Source organism: Coffea arabica, chromosome 11c, assembly GCF_036785885.1.
Source record: "Coffea arabica cultivar ET-39 chromosome 11c, Coffea Arabica ET-39 HiFi, whole genome shotgun sequence".
In the NCBI taxonomy this organism is placed as follows: Eukaryota; Viridiplantae; Streptophyta; class Magnoliopsida; order Gentianales; family Rubiaceae; genus Coffea; species Coffea arabica.
The window spans coordinates 12561421-12579839 of record NC_092330.1 but is presented as its reverse complement, the minus strand read 5'-3'; the positions used below and the strand labels follow the sequence as shown (position 1 = coordinate 12579839).

The window sequence follows — 18419 nt, the reverse complement described above, 5'->3', positions numbered from 1 at the left end:
AGTAAAGTCCTTCACAATAAGAAAATTTGTCTTCCTCTCTCTCTTTTTCCTTGTTTTATTCTATTTATCAAAGCTTTCCAACAAAATTAAGTGTTAGCATTGAATTTTTTTATAACATTTTAGAAGATGAGTAATCGTGGAGGACAATTATAATATGCATGTAACGTTATAACTTTTACTCATATAATTGTATATCATTAAATTTCAAATTTGACCCTATTTATTGTTGGGTCTTGTCTCTGCAATGCATCCATAGTAGTGGTAATTGGGGATTAATGATAAGGCCCATAATAAAAATTATTGTACTCGTTTCATCCAATTGAAAGTGTCATACTTTCTATTTTTTGATATGAGAAAATCGTTCAAAACGTCTTTCACATTTTACAAGATGATATTTTTCGTCCCTCATTTTTAAAAGTGTAATTATACGCCTCTTACAAATTCACATTGACCAAATTTGGTCCCTACCTATGTTTCTGACTAGTTTTTTGTCGGAATCCATCACGTGACTTGCATGTAATCATTTTGGAAGGGCAAAATTATCAAATCAAATTTTTACAAAATTGTCAAATCAAATTTTTACATAATCTAATTCATAGTCCCTCACATTTCACAAAATGAATTTTTTCATCCCTAACATTTTACAAAATGAATTGTTTCATTCCTTACATTTCAAAAAATGAATTTTTTCATCTCTCACATTTTTCAAAATGAATTTTTTCATCCCTTATCGATCATGTGTATGAATAGCTTTTTTCGATAAACCCTCGTATATGTCTATTTGATTTTATCTAAACAGTACGAACAACATGTAATTTATCTCTATTGGATTTCATCTAAACATGCTAATCGTAGTTATACACATGCTATTCAATAGATATATATAGGGGTTTAAAACTAATAATTTTGTTTGAAACCCATGTATATATTTATATAATTTCACCATTTGAACCTATTCAATATATGTGACATTTCTCTTTTGATAATAATTTATTTATTAAATTGTATAATAAGGTCATCTAATTAATCGGTCCTAACTCGAATTCTGTAATTGTGCTTACAAATTTCAGTTTAAATATGAAATTTCTACTCGACACTTTTAAGACCAACATTTGAATTACTTGCCTCGTGATTGTCTTAAAATTTGAAAATGCCAATCATTTATTTCTTTTTGTCAAACATTTTTTTATTTTTTCTATCCAAATTTAATTCGATATAAACACTCAATAATATTTAGGATTAAATGTCTTTTTTATTTTCAAATTTTGAGTAAAAGAAAATGAATATAAGTGAAAAACTAACAATTTTTTTAAACCCATGTATATATCTGTTTGATTTCACTTGAGCAGTACGAATAGTATATAATATATCTCTATTTGATTTTATATATTATTCGTATCGTTTAGGTGAAATCAAATAGATATATACATAGATTTAAAAAAATTTATTTACACACATGATCAATAAAAGATGAAAAAATTCATTTTGAAAAATGTGAAGGATGAAAAAATTTATTTTGTGAAATGTAAGGGACGAAAAAATTTATTTTATGAAATGTGAGGGATTATGAATCGAATTATATAAAATTTGATTTGATTATGAAATGTGAGGGATTATGAATCGAATTATATAAAATTTGATTTAACAATTTTGCCCTTAAAATATGATCAAGCGCAAAGTACGTGGTGAATTCCGACCAAAAACTAGTTGGAAACCTAAGTAGGGACCAAATTTGACCAATGTAAATTTGTAACGGACATAAAATTACATTTTAAAAAGTGAATGACGAAAAAAGTTATTTTGCAAAATGTAAGGGACGTTTTAAACGATTTTCCCTTTTGATATTTCAAAACTTTTGCTATGTCACAAAGTCAAAACCATTTTTGATCTCTATCCCCAATATTAAACATTCCATTAATGTTACACTCAAATTTAAAATTTGAATTTTCAAGGGGCAAGAATGGAAAAAAAATACAAATATTACAATCAAAATATTATTATTAAAAAGTTGAATTCTTGAAAAGTGACAATAAAAAAATTGGTTAATTACATTTACCTCCCTCGAGGTTAGGCCAAATGTGATGACCCCACTCCTCCTAGGGCATACCCAAGCCAACTCTCGCCAGGACTCACTCCTTCAATCAATCGACTTTCGAGATTAATCAATCAAGCCTCCAAAATAACATTTAAGTTCTACAATTCAACAAAAATGCAAACTTATGTACAACCTAAAAGTCAAATGTATGATACAACGTCAAATGTCAAAACACATCCTATCAACCAAGAGTATAAGTACAAGAGGGTTATACACTCTAGGTCACACTTAATTGCTCCAGACCTCCATTCCTGTAAGGAAAACAAAAATTAAAGGAATGAGCTAAAAACTCAGTGAAGTTCCCAAACAAGCAATCAGGTAGAGAAACCATGGAAGTATGGTATTTAACAGTTGGAACACTTTACACAATAATAAATAGTCATTCAAGAAATAAATATTCATTCATTGGAAGGATACGTGCTTACTTGTAACCATTTATTCAGTCATTCAGTTGCCTACGATTTCTCTTATTCCTCTACCATTTGAAAATATTTAACAATGAACACTCCTTCAGTATTTATTATAACTCATTCATTGATTTCATTGTATTTAATTCACTGGTCAGTTCTCCACCAGACTTCGTGGTAATACTCGAGTATACCAAAACACTGTTCCAGAATCACCAGTCGCCCGACCGAGTCCACTTCTGGCTCGACTCAACTACCAACGAAGGGTAAGGGCCCAGTTCAACCAAAAGACTTACACTCATGCACAAGTAGCATTCAATCATTAAAAATTCACTTTTGCTTGGGTCGGTGTGACAAAGTACATACTCGCCCATCGAAAATCCATTTAGCAATCATTGGAAAACATTTAACATTCCGACAACATTCACAACATTTCACATAGTCATTTAAAGCATTCACATGCAAGAAACACTCACTAGTTTAAGCAAAATAACGTCAAAAGTTTCCTTCCGAATTATGCCCTTGATCACCAACAAACTCTAAGAATAACCAAGAGAAAATATTATGGTTGAACCATCCAAAGTTTAGGCAAACCAAAAAAAATCCGACTAACTACTAGTACAAATGTGCACACATGGTTTTGGAGTGAAAAGAGAACATTTAGACCCAAGGGACATGAGTAACCAAGAATTTCCTCATTCCAATCATAAATCAAGCTCAAAATGGTTTAACAACTCCAACTTAAAGTTGGAAATGAAAGTAAGGATAGTTTTAGGAAAACAGAATTTTTTCAGTTTTGCGCGATGCTATTTGAAAAATCATATCTCAAGATTCTTAAGTCCAACATTTACAAACTTCATACCATTGAAAAACGCATTTTAATCCTTGTAACTATTGCTAGAATTGTATCAATTCTTCTCCTTCATAAGCAAAGATAGAACTTAAGTTCATAGGAAAGGATTGAAAAGTTTTGACGATAACTTGAACTCTATGGATAGTTCTAAACTATTAATTTGACAAGTTCATCATTTGTTGCTTACTTTATTTGACATAACGTTGTTTAAGGAGTTTGTATTTGCAATACTATGTATAAATTGGTTATAAATTTCAGTTAATGAACTGTACTTCATCTTGTTGAATGTTGTTACTTCCTCGCAAGTTATTTTGATTTGCTTTAGTTTCAGCATTATTGACTGTCTTTTGTTGGAAAGGTTTGAGGACAGCTTGTTACAAGAATGGATAAAAAAAGTCTTCTGTTGTTGAATTTTGAATGCTATACTGGTGCATGCTACTAACTGTAACTAGGAGAAAACTTTTTTGAGCAGCCTTTCAACCCATTTGGTTTCAAATTGCAAATTAGAGTAATTTCACATCAACCAAGTTCATTCCTTGCAGAGACACAAGGGACCAAATGGCGACATGTGATGATTGCTTGGATCGTAAAATAATATCTAACTTGGCAGCTTCAATTTTCAAAGCAATTGTTTCCATACATGTTACTGGAGGTATGCTCTACCATATTCGATTCTGATTGGTGGTTTGTTTCTTTGTACTTTACATAATAATAAACTCTATACACAATTGTGTAGGTAACAGATCTAAAAATAATTTTGAGCATAGAGCCACCGAAACCATATTAGATCCAAAAGGCCTTATTCTGCATCGGTTGTTGTTGGTGATGACTCCAGAGCAAAGGTAAACGCAAGTTTCACTGGTTTTAGTTGATTATTGGTTTTTTTTTTGGGATAATTTCAGAAACCTCCCTCGAGGTTTCGACAATTTCACTCGGCTCCCTTGAGGTTTACATAATTACAGAGACCTCCCTTATTGTGATAAAAAGACAATAATGCCCTTTATTAATTGTCAACTCATTGAAAAACTCTATCAAATATTAAAACTCTCTCATCGAGTGCTAATTTCATTATCATTTTGATGGAGATGAAGATAGTGACAGTGATAAAAAATAAAAATTAAGATAAGAAGTGAAATAGGAACTAAATATAAGTTATACTATTATGGTTATCATGAAAAAAAGTGTTCTTGGTATATATTTATAACTGTATTGTGTTTCTATTTTTGATTTACAATTATTGATATTATTCCTATAGAGAGAATTTGATTGATTTTGAACTCTGTACCAATGGAATATATTGGATATTGATATTAGTAGTGATGGTTTAGATTATTTTGTATTAAAAAGGTGGCAGTCATGGAATTGAAATTTAGGAATATTGATGAATATTGTAATATATTAAGTAAAATCTAATATTGTTATGAAATTGTATGTAAGTTTTTGAATATATGATGTAGCATTTATAGTTGATACAATGGTCTACATCGAAAATTTTTAAGTAAAAGAGAAATATTAGAACAAAGATAAGTGTTTATTTACCGATAATTTTGATGTTGATAAGTAGGTAATAGTGGTAGGAAATAAAGATAAATGAAATAGAGACCGGAACCATTTTTTCCTTTACATTTTTGTTGTTAATTATAACTCAAGGGTATTATAGAAATTTTGAAAAAAAGTATAGCCTTTTGGTCTAGATATTACTTAAATAGTGAAAATAGGGGAGATAAATATAATTTTTAGAACTTGAGGGAAACTTTCTGCAATTGTTAAAAACCTCAGGGAAGGTATGTGAAATTAACCCTCTTTTTGTTGGTTTTGGGTGGTTAATCTGACTACTTTTGTCTTTTTGTTGCTGCTTTGTAGATGAAAGTCACTTTGCATGACCAAACAGAATATGATGCTAGGTTGATGCACTCTAATCACTTAACTAACTTAGCAACACCACAAATTGATCCTGACACTGCACTCCAAATTGTGGAACTTGGTGATTCAAGTAACGTACAACAAGGGGACTTTGTATTTGTTGTTGGTTGTCCACTAAATCTCCCACACTCTGTCTCAGCTGGAGTTGTGAGGTAATCACTTATTCATTCTTAAAATTTATTGAATTTGGGCATTGTATGACAGCTCCACCTCCCCTTAGGGCGTACCCAAGGGTTTGACAGACTGTCTACCAAACTCTCACCAGGATTTAGTCACAATTCATGAAATTTATAAATAATAATCTCAGTAATACAAGCAGTATCAATTACAACCTTAAATATAGATACACTCATGGACCTCCAATGTCCACACAATCTATAATACAGCCAAAAGGTCAAACTTGTAAAACAAAATCAAACCAAACAAGCCGGCTAGACATCTAGGAAGTGCTCATGCGAGCAGCTAACACAACCTAGACAAAGTCTATGTCCTCTCCACTTCTATTCTCACGTTCTTACTCCTGTAAGGAAAACAAATTTGCATGAAATGAGCTAGAAACTCAGTGAGATTCCAAGTAACCAAGCAGGTAAAATAATATGCAAGATACCATACCCAGATATCAAGAAATAAGTCAAACTCAAATAGATCATGACCCGGTATATAGTTAAGCAAGTAGCCAAATAGATCAAGCAAAAATGTACAGAAAAAAACATTCATGGCAAAGGATATACGTTGTTCTCAAGAGTAAGTTCCACCGCAGCTTGATCAAGGTCCATTGACTCTCCATCAACCACGAAATTATAATGTCTGTAGATTACCACTTTACACCAATTTTCACCCACCAAACATACCCTTTACCAGACCCGAACGTCAAAGAATTATCCAAGATTTGCCGATCTTCTCGACCAAACCCTTGTTGGCTCGATTCGACCAACTAACCATGGGCTGAACTTATAGTCCCAGATATACAGTAATTCACTATCTGGCTTATAGTCCCAAGTATTCAGTATTCAGGAGTAGAGTTGTTGGCTGTTATCCAACACTCGTGCAGTAAATGATTGGAGACGTTAATTATCACTTAACACTCCGTATTCAGTAATATCAGTGTTCAAGTGATAAATTCTAGTCAGGAGTAAATAGGTTAGGAACTTGTCCTTTACCCAAAGTTGTCCAACTTACCCGTCCGCTCTAGGGCAGGTCTCAAGAAAGAGATCCAACGAAGGTTCAGTTCAGTTGTTACCGACCTACATTCACGCATACGCATGAGTAACCCTAAATTCCTCTTACCTGACGTCTCGGATAAGGTCCAAGGCCCAATTCAACCACTACAAGAGAAATGTAGCTGGTCTACAATTCAACTGCTATAAGAGAAATGTAGTCGGTCTACTATTTAACCGCCACAAGAGAAATGCAGCCGGTCTACAGTTCAATCGCTGCAAGAGGAATACAGCCGGTCTACAATCATGCACATAAACAGGCAAGTCCACACGCAGGATCAATTGATTCAAGTTTATGGAGGTCGAGTGCGAATATGGTCACAGTCGCCTAACCACGATCAAGTCACAAGTAATGTCCAACAATTCATATTCTCAAGTATTTCAAATATTTCAAGTCAATATACAGGTCACATGCACATCAGGTTACTTATTCATGCATGAATGAGATATCAAGTGTTTAGTCAAGTTAGATTAATTGAGTGTACATAAGCGCACACTCGCCTTAAACAGGTTCAAGTCACAATTAAACTCAGTATATCATGTTTCAAGCATTTCAATTATTTCAAGTCCAAACAGTTGAAAATCGGATGGTTACGAAAACCTGATCAAATAAGAAAAACTACAGAAAACTGCAGAAGTCAGAAATTTTTTCAGCAAATCCAGCCACAAATCCAATCAAATATTGGCCGGATTCAAGGCTGGATTGTCAGGGAAGGCGAAAAAGATTTAAGTCTCACTACCTCAAATCCGGCCTACAATCTGGCCAGAAAGTGGCCGGATTCTGGCCACATTTCAGTCATAATAGAATGGCCAGTACATATTTTAACAAAATATTAAAAGTTTAGTCAAGTTAGGTCAAATGCAATAAAGTACACACTTGCCGATGTGACGATAAATCAAATACTTAGCAACTTCTAGCAACTGTGAGCATGTAACACGCGTCCCACGCACACAAGAAAGTTGGTGGGATAACCACCTGAGTGACCAACAAGTCAAGTGCAAGCAAAGCAATTCATTTCATATCAATATCAAGAAGTTAACTATAAAGGATCGAATATAATAAAGTACATTCTCGTCCCAATGGTCATCAATTCAGGAGCAATTACTTTAATCAAACAAGCATTTCATTCAAGCAAGGAGACATTCCACGTAAATATTTTCATACACTTAGAACACTCACCAATCAATTGCAACCCTTCACTTTAACCCTGGTTTGTCCTCTTGAATTCTCTCGAGTCCTGTGGTCTGACTAGCAATACAAAACTAAAATACATGAAGAAATTAAGGTTCTAAAACTTCACTTCCTTTCATTTAAACCTCAATTCCACCTGTAAACCAAACTCAAAATAGTTTACCAACTCCAATCTTAAAGTTGGAAATGAAAGTAAGAACGGTTCTAGGAAAACAGAATTTTTCCAGTTTGGCACGATACTATTCAAAAAATCATATCTCAAGCTTCTTAAGTCCAAAATTTATAAAGTTTATACCTTCAGAAAATAGGCTCAAAAAGTTACAATTTCCCAGAGGACACATTTGTAAAATTCTGTCCACAAGTCAATCAAACTCCAGCCTCAAGTTGATGCTTCATCCATTAGAAACACAGAACAGGTATAGAAATTCAGTCAAATTTGAAAAATCACAGATATTCATAGGAATTGAGAAAAATTATGAAATTTTCGCGGTTGAAAGTACCCTGAATCTAGTTTCAAACGCAAGAAACAAAACTCAATTCCAACTTTTTTACACCAAGATATAACAGATTTTTCAAAACTACTCAAGGTTCCCTGTGGACAAATTTTCAGCAGCACTTCCCCTTGTTTTCTTTATTTTTCCATCCCAACTTAATACTAAATTTCATCTCAATTCAGACACAATCACAACCACAAATCATAAGCTATCAAATACACATAATTAATGCCACAACACCCTCCAATTATAGCCAATTTATACTCAAAAACCAACCACAAGCAAGCTGAATTTGAAAATCCTAGGCTGAAATTTTTCTTAGGCAAGTCAGCTAGCATATAAAAACTAGATTTTTCACATAGCAAATATATCAAACCATGGCCAACCCTTAAGCATCATATATTGGCAGAAATTTGACTATAAAAACTGAAAATTTCCATTTCACCACTTCAAATCATGAAATTTCTCATAAAACTACCAAAATTCCAATCCTAAATCACTAGTTTGCAAATATTTGAAGTAGAGGAAAGTTTCTTGCCATAAATACCTTAAACCCTATCCAAAGAGGCTGTCAAGACCTTTCTCTTCCCAAATCACTCCACCAAAACCCTTAAACTTCCTTAGTGATTAACTTTTATGGAGCAGTTTGCAAGATTATCTGTTGAAACTCAAGATTCAAGCTAGAAATTGAAGTTAAAGATGAAGCTTCTCTCTTGTTTTTCCCTCTCCAAGGTTTGGCTAAAGCAAGGTGCAAAATGAAGAAATTTTTGGTCAATTTTTGTTAATTAAAGAGGTAAGAAAGTCTTGAGTCAAAGTCCAATTTCCAATGGTTTCGGGACACTTGGCATCTCTAAGGTTCATACTCATCTCTTTGTCTTTCAAAACTAATCTATTTAACTAACCTCTAATTATCACTTAGCACCTTATAAAATAATATCCCTTTATGCAAAACTCCATCTAATCTTAAAAAATTTAATGCACTTACCGCATTAGCGGGTCCCACTCCCATAATGTACTTTAAACTTAACATGAATTAATTTATACAAGAAAAATGATTTAAAAAATTGACTAACTTATAAAAATATTTAGGAAATTAAGGTAATAAAGTAAAGTAAAGAAAATGTGTTCAAAGAAATAAGATAAAATAAAGATAATTTTCGGGGTTCTCACATTGCGATGTTTCTTTGATACTCATTCTTTTCTTCTTTCTAATGCAGCTCCATTGACCGTACAAACCGCGATTTGGCTGATTTTGGATTCAATGGACGGCTACATAAGTACATCCAGTTTGATCGTGCATTATCTCAGGTTAGATCTACTTTTTTTTTGAAGTCAAAATTTTTGAAAACTCTTTTTGCTTTCTAGATATATTGCCAAAAGAATCTTTTTAGAGATGTAATATCATGGCACCTCTGCTTCATTCTATGAACAACAAATTTACTATAAGAAAGAATCAAAATTGATGTCCAATTTTCCTCTAAAGCCATGACCAAATTTGCTCTAATAGCCAAGCTTCTAATATCAACTCATCACCTGCTGTTTGGACTGGTATGGTTGAAGTGCAAATAAGCTTATCAGTGTTGTGTTTTACCCGAAGTCCCAGCTTGGGACTTACTGTGACTTTGATCTGCTGAATTAAAGCCACTCGATTGTTGGTAGACTTTTGTCCCAGCTTCTTTGAATTTTCTTTTACTCTTCCACAGCTTTCTTGGAGATTGGATGACCCTCTCTTGTCTAAATTCTACTCATTCCTTGCTTTCCGCACCTGCTAGAGAATGTTTACTGTAATTTCAATATGTTGTTTGCCATTTACTCTTGATCATGTGACTTGCAATGCTTAGCACCAGTTCCAAAATTTCCCTTTGTGTTCATCAATGCCATCCCACCATATTGAGAAGGCATTCTGTAACTTGCAATTGCCAAAGAATAACACGTGTTCTGGTGTTACAGTTCCTTCTCCACAGCATTTGCACCAAGGATCTACTTTTCCTGTCCTCCTAAAACTTCCCTCATTAGTAGGCAAAATATTATGGAGGCATTTCCAGAGGAAATGTTTAACCTTCTGCTTGATGTTAAGGTCCCAGAGATATGCCAATGTTTTGATCCTTCCACATTTTCACTCATCTGCTCATCTGAAGTTCTGGATCTGGATTCCTCTTCCTGCCTCTCTTGAGCTCTGACATAGCCTGATATAGTTGAATACATGCCATTAGCTGAAAAGTGCCTAGCATACTTGTCTTTTCGTCCACAGAATCTCAGTGGAATTTGCTGAATTATCCTGGCTTCATGTTCATGAAACGAACTATTGATCAGGATGGTGTTCCACTTCACAGATTAGCTCAAGCTGGGAGTTTGGGGATTTGGCCGCTTAGGGGTCCTAATCTTTCTTGAATTGGTTCCTCTGACCCAGCTATCATGCCAAATGGAAATAGTCCTTCCATCGCCAACCTGTTTTCTTAGACGACTTTCCACTGCCAGATCCAAGATGCACCAGATTTCAATTGGGCCTTTTGGAAATATTTTTACTTTTACAACTCGACCAACTAGCAAGTTTGCGTTTCTTAACATTTCAAAACTTGCTAAGCTAGTAAGGTTGTGTTGAAGCATTGAATAACCGAATCTTTGTCGTCCTTTACCTTGAACATCAGACAGATGATGCCACTTTTTCCATTCTATCTTTTTTGTTCCTTGATTATTACCCCACCAGAATTTGGCCGTGGCTCCAATTAGCTCGTTGCATAAGCTTGTAGACAATTTAAAAACAGGCATGGCATAAGAGGGTAATGAAGGAGCTCAGGCATGATTAAAACTTCTTTACCAGCACTGGTTATTGATTTTTCTCTCCAGTTTGTTCATGAGTTTTTTCCAGTCTGGATATTCCGTTTCTTCTTCTTCTGTTAGCCACACAAGCATGAAAATAGGCTGTTTCCCTGTCACATATCTTTTAGCCATCTCACTCTTGCTTTTTGTGAGGCCCCAGTTCGTACTACGTTGATATATTCATTAATTTGGCGGTAACGTTTGGTTTTGGGAGTATTTCGAAAACCCTAAGTAGGGAGTAAGATTTAAACCCTAGTTTTGTATTCGAACAAGTTTGAGTGGTGATTAAAGTTAGTTATGTTAATGTGTGTTTTAGTGTGGGTAAGTATAGGATTTAATCCATTTTGTATAGATTAATTAAGTTTAAGAAGGTTAGAAACCCGAAGTGAACAAAAACCCTAATTTCCGGTTAAGATTGGAAACTCGTCTTTTCTACATTTTTTCTGTATTAGAAAAATTCCCCAGATAATTTTTATTGAGTAAATGGAGTTTTTAGATGATTTTTCTAGTATTAGTTGGTTTTTGAGAAATTAACAACGTATATCGAACGTGGGACCCACTAGTGCGAAAAGTTCGGAAAAATTCGGCCAACTAGGTTAAGTTCTGAATACTGGATTTAATTTACCGGGTGTTATGAGATAATTGAAGGTTGAGATGTGGATGAGAGTGGAGAGAGACAAAGTGATAAAGATGCATTAAATAGGGTGACATGTGTCACCATTTGATTAAACCTTGTTTTGACTTTTATTCAACCATTTTCCAAATTCTAAATAAAACCAAAAAAATTGACTAAATATCTTCCATTTCTCTCATAGCTTGGCCGACTTTCTCTCTCTCAAAACAAGGAAGAAACTCTTCAAGTTTTGCCTCCATTTTGCTCCAAATCATCAAAACCAACCATTGGAACTTGTTTCTACTCCATAAAATCCTATCTTCTAGTGCTAGTAAGGGTTGTGGTGAAGTTTGTTTGAAGGTCTAAGGTGCCCAACATCTTCCTCTCTCTTGGTTCTTGGTAAGTGAAGCTTGAAACACCCTACTACATCTAATGATGCTTATGTTGTGCTTATTAGTGATAAGAGTGCTGAAATTTCTGGTTTTAATCTTGGTTTGAAGTGATTTGGTGAAGTTTTCCATTTTATGATGATTTTTCTGGTTTAATTGGATTATGATGGTGTGGTTGAATATGATGAATGGTAATAGCCTATAATGACTCTAGTGAGTGTGAAATGTGGATAAATGCAACCAATTTTGGATTTGGTGTGAAAATTGAAAAGTTAGGGTTCCTAAATCCCCAATTCTGTCCGGTTTTGGATCATAGGGTTAGAGGCAGAATTTAACTTTGCTCAAAACATGAAAGTTGTAGGTATTGATGTGTTTGAGGTGCCTACAAAATTTCAGGTCATTTGGATTAGTGTAGAGTGAGTTATGACGAAATTACTGTTGCTGTTCTGGGTTGATCAGAATGTGAAAACTGCACTTGTAATTGGTTGTTTTGGCTGGTATTGCTTCAGAATTAGTTGTTATGGTCTTCTAATGAAATGTATCTTGATGTATTAGCTACCATATGCCTTTGGAATTTCTGGATTTGGACTTGTGTAGGCTGAGTTATGATGTTTGCACTAGAATACGTTTTGTGAATCTGTTTTTGCGATTCTGGTATAGTATATTGCACTTTCGACCTGGTTGCACTCGAAACTAGATTGAGTAGCCTTCTTCAACATTGTAGCCCCTTGAGTCCTGTGTATGCCTGTAAAATCTCAGGTTAAACGGATTAGTGTATCATGAGTTATAGATGAAATGCTCAAGCCTGTTTTGAACATCAGATTTGGTACGTCTTTTAGTTTAGCTTCTGCCCGTGATCTTTCGGTTTTGATACAGTACGATTTGGGTGTCAACTCCTTCATAAGAAATTTAGATCTTGGTATCAGCTTCGAAACGGTATAAAGTACGTTGAAATCTGAGTTCCGTAGCTCCGGTTTTGATCAAAACAATATCGATCGTCAGAACTGCCCGGTATTTGGACAGTTCTGACGGGTATTTTGGCACTCGATTTTCGTTCTGTTCTGAATGGATTCAGGTCTTGGCCAAAACATGAAAGTTTTAGCCTTATGTCCCAGCTTTCTAACGCCTTTGGAATTTCTTGATTTCGATTTCTGAGCCATGAGTTACGGCCTTGTAAACAGGGCCTGTTTGGTAACTCGCAATGAAACAGCTGGCACAATTTCGTGCATTTTTGACCTATATCTATTGAGATCTGGGTTGAGATGTCTAAAGGGAAGTTGTAGCCCTTCCTCTTAGTTTCGCAACGGTACCTCATGTACCTTGATCCGACACTCCTAGCCTAACTTTTGACCAAAACGGTTTGAGATGGCAGATTTGGCCGTCCCGTTTGCCGTTCCGCGCGCGCGCGTGTGCCATTTTTGTCGTTTCCGCACTTGCGCGTGCCAATTTTGCCGTTTTGCTTGTTTTAAGTACGTTAGTTGCCGTTTGTGATATATTGTGACATAATCTTCGATTTCAGACAGTGGTGAGCTAGGCGGAGCCGGTGGGGCCCACTACTAGCCAACACACAAAGTGAATTCCGCCTTTGTACTACTTTTGGTATTTTGAGTAAGTATTCAGGCCGCTTTTGTATGTTAGTTGCTTATGTGTTTCGATATGTATGAAGAGGGTACTTAGACGAGGGTGTACTTTATCGCACTCGCTCTAAACCCTAATTTGCACACATATTTGTACATGGCTTATGTATATGAGCAATTTTGGAACTAAAACCCTTGAGCTGGTGGCTCAGGGTGACTTTTGAATAATTTTGTGAATTTTGTGAGTTTGAGGTTGAACTCAATACCTAGATGGACTATTCGAGCCAGTTAGGGCTTGGTCGAAGTCAGTCCAACTTGGTTTGAGGTCACCAAGTTTGTGAACCCGGTTCGCTGAGTATGTGAACCAATTTTGTGACCCGAGCTTGTGACTCAAGCTCAAGTTTGTGATTTCGTTCGCCTGGGCAAGTTTGTGAGGTGACTGGCCAGTGAGGGTGATAAGGTGTTCGGTGGGTGTACAAGTGGAGTTCTACGGACCTTATGTATGGTCGACGGAGTGTCGACAGGAGGTCACGCATGGCAACGACTTGGCTTTGGAGCCACCTGTATCCTTATTATGTGATGTTACTTTTCTGCTTTTGCTTTACTCTTATTGAGTAACTGTGGTTACGTGACATTTACGCTTTTGCCCCTGTTTACTTACTAAGCATATAGCTTACCCCGTTCCTTTTGTTTTCCTTAGCAGGGGCCGACGCGGGGACTTATGGGCACTTACACTAGTATTGGTTTGTCATAGTTGGACAATTAGGATGTTTGTTTTTATTGTGGTGGTTTGTATAAGGACCCTCCTTAGGGTCTACCTTTTAGTTTTGGTTGTAATTATAAGGGTGTAATAGTTTGAGCAGATACTTTTGGAGAATGTAATTATAACCTTTTTGGGATTTGTATATAGTATGTAAGGTACTCTTTTGGATTTTCTGGTTTTTATCGCTTTAAGGTTTGAGTCCTGGCGCGAGCTAGGCAGGCGGCCCGCCGATACCCTTGGGTTCGCCCTTGGGAGAAGTGGGGTCGTCACACTTTTGACTCCAGAAATATTCAGAACTGAAAAGACAAAATGGCCCACTTTAACATTATTTTTCTATAGCACTTCGAATCCACTGGATATGCCAACAGGTTTCATACAAAATGAGCCATCAAAACCAATTTTTCTTCCAAAATTTTCCATGAAAATTTTCTGATTTTTGGTTTCACTAATAAACTCTCAGTTGGAGTGTGGAAACCAGTGAGGGTTGGTCTCCACCACCACTTTTGCAGTAGCACAATTATTCCGGGGGCTCTTTTTCCTGTTCCTTTTAGTGCACGAATCATCCATCGTCATCTGATCCTCTGGCCCATCTCGAAGAGTAAAGTTTGGATTTGTTGGTTCTCCATGAGAGTTAGTGTTCATGTTAAGCAGAAAGAGGAGATCTTTTTTGTTTGGAATTGCCATCTCTGCGGAAAATTTTGATCTCTTGCTTTGCTGTTGGAGCTCTACTTCTATTAGCTTTAGTCTTCCATTGGTAGGTTTCTGAAGTTTCTGGACCAGATGGTGTTTGGGAAGTGGTTGAACTGTGTCATGCTCCTCATCACTTTTTCCTTCCTTACTGCAAGGTTGTCTAGAAGTTCCATGTCGGATGTTTTTGTTTCCTCATCTGCCACATGGTGCTTTTTTGGCTGGCTTTTGTTTGTCATTTGACTCTTCCTTGTAAGAAGTTCTTCCCTATTCAAAATTTGAAGTGTGCTTGGCCTTTCCCTACTATTCTCATTGGCTCCAAACCCCCCCTCCTCCCCGGGGCGGCTGTCCGCAGAGACCCTGCTTCCTGTTGTCTTCCATTAGGGTTGCTGAGCTTTACCAATCTCCCAGGATTAATAATGTACTCTCACTCAAAAAGGACTCAATTAGCAACGGCATGGTGGTTTTCTGATTGTGGTCTCTTTGCATCTGTTCTGAAATCCTGGGGAAGTTCTGTTTGGTTGCTCTCTCATGCATGAATCATATTGAGGTCTACTATTTCCTTAAGGATGTCCATCCTTCTGGTTACAGGTCTTGTTGCTATGGCCTATAATTCCACAGCTCTAACAGAAATATGAATATTTCTTGCGCCTGAATTCTATCCATCTATTTGTCTGGTTCATCTTCTTTGTAGTACCATGCAAGAGCGGTAGGGCTGTGCTCTTCCGCCTTCAATTTCATATGTCGTTCTTCCTTGCTGTCACCATGAGGAACAATGTCTAACATTACTAAAGACGCTCCCAGCTTTCCTCCCTGTTTCTTTGGTGGGCCAGTGACTGGGCATATTCTACAACCGTACCTATAATTGAGAGGTTGAGAAGGCTGCTGGGGGCCTAATCCCCTCTGCCTATTGTTTAATTTTGTGGAGTTGATTGTCTATGATGTACAGGCTCCCTGCAAGAACTCACAATATCTTGGCTGTCAGTGAGTGAAAATCCCAACTCAACTGTAAGCATGTTTTTTGGATAACCCCACGTGTGATTGGCAGTTTTTGATTCTTGTCAAATTCACAACTCTTTCTCACGTTACTATACCAAACAGACTCATTTTGCAGTCTTCTCTTCTCTGCCTTCTTGTGCATCATTACCTAATAGGCAGATCCCCTCACTTTCCCTCTTTGAGAGACCAAATTGTTCGAGGATATCTACTAGGACTACAAATTCATAACCTGGGCAAGAAAAAGAAAAAGGCAGCACTTGTTCCATCAAAAGAAACAGATTAGAAGAAACAGAAATACTGAATATATAACTAGAAGAGAGGGGATGATTTTGATTGAATGAACTAGAAGAGTGAACATAGGTGGAAGGAGAGATTTAAGACACATTTTGTATATGATGAAGGTGCAGAATGTAAACTAGATGAACCACTTCAAGATTGAAAGGAAATCAGGCTATAATCTTTTCCACTTGTTTTTATGAAGATTTTGGGCTCCTGCTGAAAAAGGAGAGGAGAGCTCTGATTTAGAGAGAGATGCTCTCATTTCGAGAGAGAGAGAGAGAGAGAGTCATAAATGGTTTTTCCCATGGTTACAGTTGTAGGATTTGAATAGACTGAAATTTAACACGCTGAAACACTAGAGAGTAGAGACACTTATTACATTAGAGCCTTAATAGGAAAGTTTAGATATTAGTATTATATATAGATTGTTATTAAACACAATACGCCAATTCTCATAGTGAGAAAGACTTTAGTTTATTTGGGGTTCTTGCTGCTTATTCTGATATACTGTGGTTAACTTAGCTTGCAAAATTGTACTAGCTAATGTATGAATACAAAACGATTTCACCAAGGCATGCATCAATATGAGCACGCTGTGATTCAAGCACTGCTATGTGGTGCATTAGCTGACCACATGAATTGCCAATCTTGGTATTTATTAGAGTACGTACATTCCTTTGCCACTTAGCAATTAAGGTTCATCTGTCTGTTTCTATACATGGACTGATAGCATTAATTTTCTTTGTTTTTTTTTTTGTGTCTATAGGGATGTTTTGGTGGCCCACTTGTTGATATGGATGGTAAGGTAATTGGGTTAGCATCTCTAGTATACCTTTTAGTGATGGAATAAGTTTTGCAGTTCCAGTCAATGAGGTGAGGCATATCATTTCTTGTCCTTGAAAACTCTTTCATTTCTTGCTTTCCACAATTGCAATAGGATATTAGCCGTAAGGCCTATGTGCTCCATCCCCTCCTGTCTATATCTTGCTCCTACCAAGGCATTCCACCATCTCCTGAAGCAGCCTCTTTGATCAGCTATCCCGTCCCATTGTACAGGTGAAATATTCCACAGGTGTTCTGCATTCTTGCAGTGAAAGAGTAAATGTTCCACTGTTTCTTCCTCTTCTCCACAACCTGTGCAAATAGGGTCTCCCATCTTTGTTCTGTCGAAAATTAGTTCTTTAACCGGTAGCGCATTATTCATGCATTTCCAGATAAAGACTTTTAGCTTTTGTTTGACATTCAATTTCCATAATTGCTTCCACCCCTGCCTGCCCCTTTGACTCCCGCTTGGATTATCCTCTTTTTTGCTGCCTCTATTATCCTGAGTTTTGCTTGCTGTTCAGTTCCTTGTATGAATTTAATGCTATTATGAATTATGGGATTTGGAGGATTTTTGGGTTTAAGGTTTGACTAATGTGCTGCTTTTAAAATCAGGTTTGCTGCCGGACACCTACTTCTGCAGCTGGAATTGAGGCGGGTGATGTTATGGTTGAGTTGGACGGAATACCCACATACAGCATTGAGCAGGTATCATACTCTAGAAATAGCTTATCTAAAAGCACGTCTGTACTGTTCAGATGTTTGGCTGTAGAAGGTAATGAATATGGATTGAGAAACATGATAGAGTTGATATGATTGATTCTTTCTTTCAGGTTATGAGCAACATCGGCAGTGGGATCAATGTATCCATTAGAGTGATTGTCATCCGTTGGGATGGAGCACACTATCTTACCTTTTTTACTGGGGATAGAGCTGATCCAGCGGATGATGAACTTCCTTTCTGTATTTGAGCTTCGTTAAAATAGAAGTCAAAGGTAGAGGATTATAAGAAAATTGTAAAGATCGATCCCTGACATGGATCAGTTAGCTTATTGTTTGTCTAATTCATTATGGGCGGAGCCAAGGGGTTCGGGTTGGGGCAGCCTCGCCCCAAGTTTCGGTTAATCCACTTTAACCCCTCGAGAGTTTTGATAGTTGCCTCAAAATCTATAATAAGAATTGTTTTATATCTGAATATTTATGCTGCTACAACTTCTCTGTAGTTTTGCTGTGACAATAGAGACTACTTTCAAAAGTACACAATTATCTTCTTTCCAGTGCTGGCAAGT

At 36.3% G+C, this 18419-nt stretch overlaps 1 protein-coding gene across 1 annotated transcript; it reads left to right on the top strand.

Annotated features, from left to right (window-relative positions):
• The first annotated feature begins 3913 nt into the window (after positions 1-3913).
• LOC140016479 (putative protease Do-like 14) lies at positions 3914-18101 on the top strand. The gene is made up of 8 exons (XM_072070005.1): positions 3914-4007; positions 4092-4177; positions 5219-5430; positions 9399-9489; positions 15102-15188; positions 17075-17113; positions 17746-17838; positions 17964-18101. Exons 1-8 carry the CDS (start codon positions 3914-3916, stop codon positions 18099-18101), a joined length of 840 nt encoding a protein of 279 aa, XP_071926106.1.
• Positions 18102-18419: the final 318 nt, after the last annotated feature.